The sequence below is a fragment of the Arvicanthis niloticus genome, chromosome 10, assembly GCF_011762505.2.
Source record: "Arvicanthis niloticus isolate mArvNil1 chromosome 10, mArvNil1.pat.X, whole genome shotgun sequence".
NCBI classification, from domain to species: domain Eukaryota; kingdom Metazoa; phylum Chordata; class Mammalia; order Rodentia; family Muridae; genus Arvicanthis; species Arvicanthis niloticus.
Window position 1 is genome coordinate 64656068 of NC_047667.1, and position 12106 is coordinate 64668173.

General features: G+C 47.3%; 1 protein-coding gene and 1 long non-coding RNA gene across 3 annotated transcripts in view; one reads left to right on the forward strand and one right to left on the reverse strand.

Moving 5' to 3' along the window:
* Ppp2r5a (protein phosphatase 2 regulatory subunit B'alpha) overlaps positions 1-730 on the reverse strand; it is a 41631-nt gene extending 40901 nt beyond the window's left edge. The window contains exon 1 of the mRNA XM_034512713.2: positions 527-730. Within this exon, the coding sequence (XP_034368604.1) occupies positions 527-707 (181 nt within the window). The 5' untranslated portion in view covers positions 708-730. The remainder of the gene's footprint in view (positions 1-526) is intronic.
* Positions 332-6041, forward strand: LOC143443741 (uncharacterized). 2 transcript variants are annotated; one of them, XR_013113005.1, is made up of 3 exons: positions 332-414; positions 4521-4793; positions 5715-6041. It is a non-coding gene; the product is annotated as an uncharacterized LOC143443741 (long non-coding RNA). The 2 variants fall into 2 exon arrangements; XR_013113004.1 differs by lacking the exon at positions 332-414 and adding an exon at positions 1618-2335.
* Positions 6042-12106: the final 6065 nt, after the last annotated feature.

Sequence of the window (12106 nt, forward strand, 5' to 3'; positions counted from 1 at the left end):
TAAGTGGGCCAAAAGGGGTGCCAAGCACTCCCGCGAGGCATTAGGCACGGATACCAACGTGAATTACTTATAAAACCTTACAAAGTCCTTGGAAGCACAGCCGCCGAACCAAGTTCCCGCTCCACTGCAAAGAAATTACTCTTTCTTCATAACCTCTCCAAAGACAATCGAGGTCTTCTAATAACATTTACACCTAACGTGACAGTAAGATCTGTCATTTGGTCCCGGTTTTAAGCTAGTTCTATATAGCTACGTCTAAAAGCCAGCTAACTCGGCAGCAGTTTGTTCGGACCCTGGATTTGGTGACTGAGGGACAAGTAGAGAAAGTGAAGAACTAGCTAAGCTTGGAGAAAACCAGGGCTGAGGCTCAGCGAAGTAGGGAGTTGGAGGACTGGACGAGGAAAGGGAGCGCAGGTACTTTGGGGACCCTGGAGTCACCAAGACAGGGCAGGTGGGGCAAGCGCGCAGGTGGGAAGGGGAGTGGGGCTTGCTCGGGGAACGCGGTCCAGGGGCGGCCGGGGGTTACCTTTGAGCTGGGGCAGGGGGTGCAGCTCTGCCTGGCTGCCCTGGCTGCGAAACTGCGACGAGCCCTGAGAGCGCTTCTGCCTCTGCGCCTTGCGCACCGATTTCCGGGTGAAGCCGTCCACTTTTTCCGAGGCCGAGATGGCGGCGCAGGCAACTGGTGCGGGCGGCGACGGCGACGACATCTCGGCGACCCGGGTGCTCGGCGCCTCCCGCGGCGGCTGGCCCGGGAAATCGGCGGGGGACGGGCACGGCGAGCCTGTGCCCCGGCGCCCCGGGCCCCGGCCGCGCCGCCCTCGCGCTCCGCAAGCTGCTCCTTACCCGATAGCGCCTCACGGCCGCATCCCCGCGCCGCGCGGCCGCCTCCCGGAGCTGGCGGAGGGGAGGGCGGGGGCGCGCGGGCCGCACAAGTTGCTGACGCCCGGCGCCGAGGGCGGGCGGAGGCGAGCCCGAAGTTTGGAAGGCTGGGGCGAGCGCGCGGGTGCGGACTCCGGGCGCGCCTCGCGGCCCCTTAGCGCCCCGAGTCCGGGCAGGTCTTCAGCGGCTGCTGCCCGCGCCGTCCGCCCAGCCGGGAGCCTCCTCCCGGGGCGCTTCCATCGCGGGTCCGCGCGAGCCGCCGCCGAGCGCTCGTTCTTCCGTCAGCGCTGGCCCCTCATCGCCCGGGGCGGCCACCCGCACCCCGATCCTAGGAGGGTCGCCCTCGCTCAGCCTCCCGCGCCCACCGGCCGCCCACGGAGCACGCCCGGGGGGGCAACTGCTACAACTTGAGAGGGTGGCTGGTACAGGCGAGGGGGGACTCGGTGCGCGTGCGTGCGCGCTCCCGCGGCCCGGGGGAGGTCCTCGTGGGGGGTGGAGGGAGGAGTTTGACTGACAACTTCCGCGGGGTCCCACTTGCCTCCCGAGTCTCCGGAGGGGGCCGGGGCGGGAAAGCATGCCAGTTCCCTCGGCCAATCGCAGGGCTAAGCGGCAGACGGGGGGAGGGGGCGTGGTCTCCCGGATGTCTATCAAGAGTCCATAGCTGGGTGGCAGAGAGGGCGGGGGCTATGTGACAGACGCGGGCCACAACCAATCGCAAGTGAAGGCAGTGAGGGGGGTGCCTTGTGCGTCACAACTGTAAAGGAAAGCTCTCGGGAAGGAGAAAGGGGAGACGCCGCGCAGCCGTCGGCTCTCGTGTACGCTTGTGCTAGGTTCCGGGCTGGAATTGTTCTCCAGACAGCGCGTGAGAGGGAAACGACACAGATAGCACAGAAAGTAGAATAGCGTCCTCCCGCTTTCTGCGTTCTGCTGACCAATGGGGACCTGAAGCGAGGGCCGGGGCGCCCAAGAACGCCAAACGTTGCGTCAGTCGAGCGGGGGCGTGGCCAAGGTCAAGTCGGTGTGGTGTGATTGACAGGCGAAGGAGCCCCGGGAGAGGAATGAACTTGTCCAATCTGAACACTGTGCTAGATTCTTGGGCGGGCCTTCTCCTCTCCGGTCCTAAACCGCGTAATTGGTGGTTGGGGAGTCCATTTGTAGCTCCTGAGGTCTCGGCGCCGCGGTTAGCTGAACGCTCATCTCGCGTGGGGTTTGGGCAAGCTCGTCTCTACCACTTCAGAGAACTCTGCAAGTCTGCGCTCTCTGAAACGAAGTTTCCCGTTTCGAACTTCGCCCAAGTTTAACCCCTTCTGCTGAAGACCTTCAGTCATCTGTAGTCAAGATCAGATTAGCTGATTTGGGGATTGGGGATCTCGTCCTAGGAGATTCCGTCTAAGTTTTATATTTAAAGCCAAAGACTGCTCATGTTAGCTTTGGGCATCCGTATGATGCTTCAACAGTAAGTGATTTCCCCCTCCCCATAGTGCCCCCTTTGCTCTGCAGTCTCTCCTGAAAGCCCCACACCTTTCTTTTTAACATAAAAACCAAGGTGAAGTAGACTCTCCTAATGCTTGAGGGAGATCGAGAAGTCTGCAAAAGTAGAGTTCTAGACCTACACTCAAAACATTTGCTTAACCAAATTATATAACCAACCTAGGTGTACAACAACAGACGAATGCATAAAGGAAATATGGTGTGTATACACAATTTTTTTTCACCATTAAGAACGAAATTATTTGTAGGAAAATGGGTTCAACTGGAGATAATCATATTAGGCTGATTAAGCCAGTCTCAAAAACATAAATATCGTGTTTTCGATTCCTAGATTTTACATAGGTACATTAAATCAAGAATTTGCAAAATGAAAGTAGACATAAAGTTGTCTAAGGGAATTAAAGGGATTGATGGAAGGGGAATATGTTTGATGTACAAGAAATACTTGTATGAAATTTCTAATATAAAATTAAATTTAAAATTTTATATACAGCCTTCCCAGTCAAAGAGGCTCAGACTGCGTTAGTAACCGAAAGACTTTTCTCATCCATCCAGATTAAGTTGACTACCTTACAATGTTCAGTGTTCAAAGCTTTTTTTTTTTTACAATTTGCAAATAAACCACCCATCATAATTCAGGGGTTTCAAGGTCACTGCCTGCTGGCCTTTCAAAAGGCCAGTTTTACATATATTTCCGGATTATAATATAATTAGATCATTTCTCCCCTCCCTCCAAACCACCGTTCTTGCATCTTTCAAATTTAGTCTCTTTTTTTGTTTATGTATGTATATATGTAGAGATAGATATATTCATAAGTATTATAAATAAAACCTGCTCAATCCTTATACTGTTACTTGTATGTATATGTCTCAGGGGTAACCATTTGGGATTGGATAACCAATTAGTGTGCTCTTCCCTAGGAAAGACTGTTTCTCCAGTTCTCAGCTTTTCCTTAGTTGCCTGTAGTTCATTGTCTTATGGGCCAGTACCTATAGAATAGAGTCCAAATTCAGTCTGACTCCTGACTTGCCAAGCACAAATCCCACTGTGTATACTTTCTACCTCCTCTTCCTCGTCTTTCTCTTTCTCCTCCTCCTCTCCCCTTCCTGCTTTCCCCTTCCTTCTCCTCTCCTTCCTCCCCCTTCTTCCAGTTCAGGCACAGTATCCCACAAAGTGGTCAAGCTTCCTTGATACTTAGGGTTGTACCAACATCTTGAAACAATCCATCTTATCCCCATTTGTTGAACCCTGTCTTTTCTTCCAAACCCAGCTAGACACCTACCCTCTGTGAAGCTATTCACAATAATCTGCCCTGAATGGATGCCTCCCTTGGTGTTCCGATTGTGTGTATTATTCATATCCTTCACAGGACCTGCCTCCCCAGATGGCAGTGTGCTCCTTCTCTGAAGATTTGGAAGCACCAAGGAAGCAGGAACTGGGTTACTTAACTGCTCTTAGCATCTACTGAAATAGATAGGCAGTATTGAACAATATAGTTTTCAGCTCTCAATAGCTTCTGAAAGTGTGGTTACTAAATTCCTTATTTCAAAAAACATTTTTTGAGGCTATTATTTGAAACACAGATTCCTGGACCTCTAGTCTGATGCAAAATATCAGAAAATATGTAGAAAAGGTTGGACACCTATTTTTAATAAGCACTCTATTGTTATGTGGAGAAGTTGGAAATCACAATTCTCTAGTCACCTCAAGTATAGAGGTCTGGACGTTTAGCTCAGAGGTAGAGCACTTGTTGGCATACACAAGGCCCTGGGTTCAATGTGCAGCACCACGCACAAGTGAGAGCACATGTCTACAAGGCAAGGTAGTGGTATTTATGAGAGACAGAGAGAGAGAGAGAGAGAGAGAGAGAGAGAGAGAGAGAGAGAGAGAGAGAGAAAGAGAGAGAACATAATACTAGCAATTTCATTAGAATGAGCTCAGTGTGTTTGGATATTATCTGAAATGGTCACCTGGGGAAGAAGTTTTTGAAGTTTGAAAGAAAAGGTAAGCCAAAAAACCTGAAAGAAAAAAAAAATGAGGATGCTTCCAAGTTCAAGTTACTGTTTGGGGAAGGATAAAACAATGCAACATTGTCTCAAATAAACAGATCAGAAGACCCACCTTAATAATTTGTTTATAACCCACTAAGTCCAGGTACTGTTGCCCTTCTGTTCGTGGATGTGGGACCACCCCTGGAGCTGGGAACCCTATCAGAACTGACCCAACTTTACATGACATCAGTGGCACGCTCTGCTGGATCACCTACTTTGTCAGTCCTGTTTCCCACACTCACACATACACTGGGAGAAAGAAGAGACTGCACAGCTTGCTCGGAAGGGTTGACATGGTTTTAAATGTGACTCCCGAAGGGCAACGCTTAAAGAAATGAACCTTCTACTACAGACAGCACTTTAACACACAGGTATTTGTTAAAAATCTGCTTTCCACCCTCTTCTCTTGAATAATGTATCTGGGTCCTAGACACTAATTTGGTCTCTATGAACCATCTACAGCTGGATATGGTAGCAAACACCTGGGAACCCAGCACCCGGGAGGCAAAAGCAGGAAGAGCGCAGAAAGCTCCAGGCTAGTCTGGTCTACATAGTTCCAGGCCACTCAGGACTACATAGTGTGAGCCTGCCTGGAACAAAACAAGACTGTCTTATCAAAGATTTTCATTGCTGTCTGAAAGAAGATCTTTTGACTAATAAGTTGCTGGTTAAATAGTTGTTTTAAAAGTTACAGAAATTTGGTTTTCCTGAACCAACTCCATACTTGTTTTGTTTTTTTGTGTGGGTTTTTTGTTGTTGTTGTTGGTTTTGGGGGTTTTTTTTGTTTGTTTGTTTTGTTTTTTTGTTTTGTTTTGTTTTGTTTTTTGCGGCAGGATCTTACAAAATTACCTAAGCTGTTTTTAAACTTGTAATCCTCCTACCTCTCCGAGAGTGTCAGAATTAAAGACAGTGCCCGGCCCCTTTATAATGGTTTTAAGGACTAAAATTCCATGTGGTTTTTGTGAGTGTGTATTGAGATGATTAGAATTCCTGTGACTTAAGAGAGAGAGTTGGTAGCAGGGCAAGACTAAAGTCAGTTTTCAATTGGCTCCATTTCTCTCTCTTTAATGATAAACTTTTCTTAAAGCTCATCATTTTAACTCAGTTTGTTGTAAACTACTGGTAAACCAGGACTTTCCACAAGACCAGTGTCAATCAGAATGGATAGACTGGAGATCTATCCAGGGTGAGAACAGAAGTGCAGGGGATTGAACAGGAGCAGAGGTATAAGTGTACCTGGAGATCCTGCCGTGTTATACTTCCTGGTGATTACTGAACTCTTCTCTTCACAGTGAAAAAGACTTGTGCTCCATCAGTATGGGCTAAAATCGTGTCTGCTAGCACCTGCCCTACCACCCCATCTCTGACCTATGCAGACAAGGAATCAGACAGAATTGTAAAGTTCATGGCTTGTACCATTGTCCTTGCAGAATGCAACTAAGAATTCCAAGCTTGGCAAACTCCCCATGCTATAATAAAATCCTACAGGTATTCTTTCTCTAGGTGTTTTTATGTTGGCCAGTATGCCAGTCACTAGAAATGAAGAGACAAAGTGTGGACCTTACAATCATCCCAGGGAGAAGGGACAAACACACAAAGAAAAAAAAAAAAAAACCCTGTCTTGCTGGCTTGCATGTGGGAAGGAGAAGTAGAAAGATCAGAAGTCCAAGGCCAGGCTTCAATATGTAACAAGTTTGAGGGCAGCCTGGGCAACAGAAGACCCCGTCTCAACAAAAGAAAAACAGAAGGAAAAAGTAAATTAAAAAAAAAAAAAACTACCAAAGGAAAATAAGCAGTCACAACAACAAAGGAAATTCACAAAAACTTACCACAGATGCTCTGTATGGTATTGTGGGAAAATACCTTATTTGGTTCGGGAAGAAAGAGTCAGAGAAAATTTAACAGAAACCATATTGGAAATAAATGAGACTGGAAGAAAACAAACTTTGCAGACAACAATCAAAACAGAAAAACTTGCTGTTTTAGAAATTAGCCTCCTGACATTTTTTTCAACACTATAAAGATTTGCATATTTTAGACAACATACAACCAGATATGAAAACTCCAAAGCCATAAGAAAATACTTCATGCCACATCTTGTATTAACATTTGACCTGGAGGAAGAAGGGGACCGGGCCTTGACATGTGCCTGTCCTCTGGGTGTATTATGAAAAGCAGTGTTGTAAAAGCCTGCTTGGCACTAATCTGCAGCTCTTACATAAGTCTGCGCGTGGCCTTTCTTCATGTACCTGGAAGAAGCATCTGGTAGCTTTGGGGGATGTCACTGTTCTAAAATACTCAGCTACTGAATGTCAGCAGTCACACCTTAGCTTGCTGCTTAGGCCCAGACTTGCAGGGGGAAGAAATCCATGTGGAAAGCCAATAAACTGGCTTTGATTTTCAGTGTGGTGTTGTCTACAGTTCGATGGAAGAATAATCATAGTGTGAGGGTTTTCAGGAATTGAGTTGGAAACACTCAGGCATTTTCAGAGCCTCTTTCTTGACTTCCATAACAAAAACTATCATTCAGAATTGTGTGAATCAGAAGCAGCTGGATCTCTGAGTTCCAGGACAGCCTGGTCTACATAGTGAGTTCCAAGCCAGCCACACAGTGAGAACCTACCTATATCAAAGATGACAGAAGGCAAACAAACCCTTACCACCAACAAAAAGTGTGAATCCAAGTGTGGTGCACTCACGTTTAGGAGGCTGCAACAGAAAGGTTGTAAATTTGAGGCCAGCCTGGGCTAATCAGTATATCTTACTGAAAGGAAGGGAGGGAAGGAGGGAGGAGTCACTAGGAGTCTATAGGTATGCATGAATATAATCTCCACTATATGCATCACACTTCCTGTGTGCCAGGTCCCCATGTGACGAGCCACAGGAAGAGAGCAAGCACTTCCTATCTCATCTCTGGCACTCCTCGGCCTCCCTTGGTTATTTCTGTCACATTCAGGAACATTCTTTTGAGACTGCACAGTCTAGGCTCGTCTGAAACTTACTCATTAGCCCACAGTGTCCTTAAGTTCTAAGGATCACAGGCATGCCTTACCTGCTTTGGTATTTTTAATTTTTTCTAAAGCATAGTATCCCAAGGTTGTCTTTCTATTTCTTCTAAAATTCAGTGTTGAAACTCAAGGCTTGATTCAAACTGAACAGAAGTTTTAACAAAAGATGACGAGGATGAACTGCATGTTTGCTACCATAGACTCTTGTTCTTGCTTAGAATTCAGTGTGTGTGTGTGTGTGTGTGCCTGTGTGTGTGTCTGTGTGTGTGATGTGTGCATGTGTATTTGTGTGTTTGTATGTATGTGTAATGATTTGTGTGTGTGAAGGTGTTTGTATGTTTGTGACTGTATGTGTGTGTGCTGTGAGTGTGTGTGTGTGTATCTGAATCTGAACATATGTACTTTAGTATATATTACATAAAACACGCAATACAGGAAATCACTTGATGACTGGATGTGTGTAGGAGAGGAAGAGGTGGTCCCCAGGTATGTCGAGTGAGTGGATATGGTTAGAGATGTGAGTGGTGACATATAGCTGGACACTTCAAATCTGTAAGACACGCAGTCAAGAGCTGGACAGTGAAGTCTGGCAGGAAGGAGAGCTAGACTGGGGACAGAGGCTCGGGGGAGGACACAGAGTAAATGGAGCTCAGGTGCTACTTGCTGTCCTGAGCAGGGAGTCAGAAAGGAACGGCAGCGAGGAACCTGCTTGGTGGCCAGATTTGAGGAGACACTAGGGGACAACACACAACAGAGTCCATCTTGTGCCCAATCTGAATTCTGAGGTGAGACACTGGAGAACACTTGATGGAAAAATGCCAGATTAGGAGCAGTGTTTTCAGAAGAGCAGGTTGGGGAAGTAGGAGCCAAAGAAATTGGTTGGAGATGAGTTTCCATGCAGTAAGGGCTGGACTGACTGTGCTCAGGTGCAGGACTGTCTGGAGCCCAGCAGCGAGCTCAGGTGCAGGACTGTCTGGAGCCCAGCAGCGAGCTCAGGTGCAGGACTGTCTGGAGCCCAGCAGCGAGCTCAGGTGCAGGACTGTCTGGAGCCCAGCAGTGAGCTCAGGTGCAGGACTGTCTGGAGCCCAGCAGCGAGCTCAGGTGCGCACATCCAGCTTTTTCACATCATCATCCCTTGCTCCCCAAAGGAGCTAAAATCCTAAGGTGGAAGAGGCAAACTGTTTTGGAAAAATACATAAGTCTCCCGACTCTACCCTTTCTCCAATTCCTAAGTGATGGTCAGTTTAAACTAAACTTGGCTTTGAATAGATGTTGGGGGCTGCTACAAAAGAAATGCTAGAGAGTTTTGGTTAAAGATGAAATCCGAGGGCTGAGATTGAAGATCAGTGGTAGACCACTTGTTGAGCGTGTGCATGGTCTGCATTCGATAGCATCTCTCCAAGAAACACAAATCCGGACAAACAGAAAAGTTCAAAATCAGCTGGAGCTACATGGAAAGAGCTCAAATAATGGAGGGCTAAGGATGTAGATCAACTGTGGAGTGCTGGGCCAGCATGGCCCATGTGTGTATGCACACACACACACACACACACACGCACACGCACACGCACACGCGCTCACACACTCGCACGCGCTCACACACACATGCACATGCACATGCACACAGGGTCAGTAGGCGTGGGAACTATCAAGCTAGAAGACTTACAAATGACGCTAAGTTTTAAGACAGTAATATCAAGAGAATTGAACCCTGTACCAAAAGGGCAGAAGCTGAGCCAGTACTATTTTGGGGAAAAGAGGGATCTCAGAGGAAAGAAGAAACAGGAAGCAAAGATGAGTCCAAGGCTAGCCATGTTGAGTTAATAGAGTTTTTTAAGGTCACTGGAGCTGGCGAGCTGGATCTTTATTTTTAAAGAGAGGTGATGACATGTATATTAATTTGAGGACAGAAGAAGACTCAACCAGGCTGACAGCCTGGGGCAGGCCAGAGCAAAGGAGAAAATTACACAAACACAAGCTTCTTTTCCTTCAGGAAAAAGAAATCATGACAGAAACAATTGTGCCTGGCCTATCACCCGCCTCGGGGCTCTCTGGTGCTAAGTGGCCAGCAGGTCAGTATGGAGAGACCCCTAAAGTGAAGAACAACCTCTGGTACCTCCTGTGCCAGTGAGCTGAAAGCCAGGAGTAAGGCAGCTTCACTATTCACAGGGCCAAGAGCCATAGTGATGTGCCACACATACGCAAGTGTGTGCACACTGACAACGCATGCTGCCTGTCACCGCCCTGTATCTGACCGCCATCCACTTAGAACTATCAAAGTCTTTACAATGTCTGTGTAGAGCAGGCATCAAACCTTAGCTGCCCACCGAGTGCTGTCTCCCAGTTTCAGGTAAGGTTGACTGAAATGTCAACAGTTCCCAGGTCTTCATGAGCCATGCCCTTGCCCAGGGTCCTTGTCTTACTCTCGCACACTGGTTTACAGTAATTGTCTTTCAGCTTATCTGCGTCAAGGCTCAGGATGAAAGTGGAGTGCAGCCATAGCCTTCTGTGAGATGAGATTCTTGTCTGTGCTCAGGCTGGACTCCATATTTCAACATGGATTGTCTGAGTGTTGGTCCTCTGAGGAGACAAAGTGCTACATCAATTCAAGGATCTTAGCCCTGTTTCCTTCGGGACCTCAGGAGGAGCAGAGGTGAGGTGGAAACAGCTTATCGTCTGGCAGTTGGGAAAGGCAAGCACACTGGATCACAGGATAACTCAGGAAGATAAGGGATGCACAAAAATTTAGTCAGGGCCTGAAGAGAAAGAGTAATATTCTGATTAGTGGATGAGGAACAAGTGACAGAAAGCCCTGACTGGTCTGAACCAGGGGATGGAGGTGGGAGCCTGTGGGATGACAATGGGTGAGCAGAAGGGGACAGTCAGAGAGGAACAGAGGCAGGCAACTGGATTGGGCATGTAAGCAACCGTTCGGAGAATACCAAACAGTACAGCAGGGTTTGGGAGGAGAGCAGGCAATAAAGCCAGGTTATTAAAGGACAGGTTGGGAACTGGACTTGGACAATCAAGGGTGAGGCCTTTTAACATAGCTGTTTGGGCACTAGGGCACTAGTGAAGAATTTGGAACAGGGTAGTCCTGGATTAGACCTGGATATAAGAAGCTTCTACTGTTGTTGTTGTTTGTTTGTTTGTTTTGTTTTGTCAACTTGATACAAGCTTGGGTCATCTGGGAGGGGGGAACTTGAGTTGAGAAAATGCCTCCGTCAGTTAGGCCTATGGGTAGGTCTGTGGGGTAGTTTCTTGATTAATGATTGGTGTGGGAGGGCCCAAACCACACTGGGCAGTGCCATCCCTGGACTGGTGGTCCTGGGTGATATAATAAAGCAGGCTGAGCAAACCTGGGAGCAAGCCAATAAGCAAGGTTCCCCATGGTCTGCGGGTCAGCTCCTGCCTCCAGATTCCCGCCAGTGCTTGTGTTCCTGCTCTGCCTCCCTCAGTGATGGACCTGTGATTGGGATGTGTGAGCTAAATAACCCTTTCCTCCCCAGTCACCTTAGGTCACAGCCTTTCTTACAGCAATGGGAGATAAACTAAAACAAGGTTTAATTCTGCAGCTGTTAACTGGGAAGAATTCAGAGTGAGGAGAGCAAAGGCAGAGAGAAGCTTTGGGTGTGTTGGGCTTAACACGTCTGTGCATTCTCCAAGTGAATGTACTCATTAAGACTTGGGAAGAGAGCCTGGCCTTTGGGAGGAAGATAGGGTTATAGTCTATGCAGCCTCAGTTTCTCCATCTCAAAGGCAGAGGCTAGCACACTCACTTCAGGTTGTTTTGGGAACCAACACAGTGCTTTAGAAAAACAATTACCACAGGCTCCACAATGCTGCAGCTGCCTCAGAAGTGGTTGCCCTGTTCTTCTTCTTAACCCCTTTTATTCTCTCCTGGATTCTTCCTCAGTGCCAGCAAACAAAAACACATGGCAGACATACGCTGCAGCCATGGTTGCGTTTTCCTGCAACAACTAAAGCTGGGCATGTTAACCGGCTCCGTTTCCCCACAGGAGCTCCAGGACAGCTACTCAGCCTCTGATAAAGGAATTCTGCTGAACGTCTTTCTAATTTGTCTTCTTTCTCCATGTACAAGGGTTCATAATATGATAACCTTGGATTCATTAATGCATGTGGTTAGAACATGTAAAGTATTACGTATTGCTTATGAATACATGGAATATATGTATGTGTGTATGAACCCACCTCACAGGTGTGTACTCTGATCTCGACACACAAGGAGCACATGCACACTGTTAGCAATAAGTAACAGTTTAAAGCACATTAAACTTGGTAAACTGTGAGAAAATAAAGGAGACTAAACTCCATCTATAATTCTTTACATGTTTTTCTAGCTGGGTGCTGACTGGATGATTATTGCTCTATCTTCTACATAGTTTGTGTGTAAGGAATAATATACTGATATGTGTATATAATTTTAGATTTTGGAGAGAAGAAAGTTGGGTCCTCTATTTTTGAAATGGTAAGCTTGAGCTGGCATCTGGACTCTGACAAAGAGGGAACCAGACAGGGAAGAATCCTTTGCTGCCTACATCTGATTCAGTCAGAAAACAGTCTGCCAACCCCCAGACACCAGCAGAGGAATCCCCATGAGTAAGAGTGGGATACCAGAAGATAGTCTCCAGAGCCTCCCTGGAGGAAACCCACCA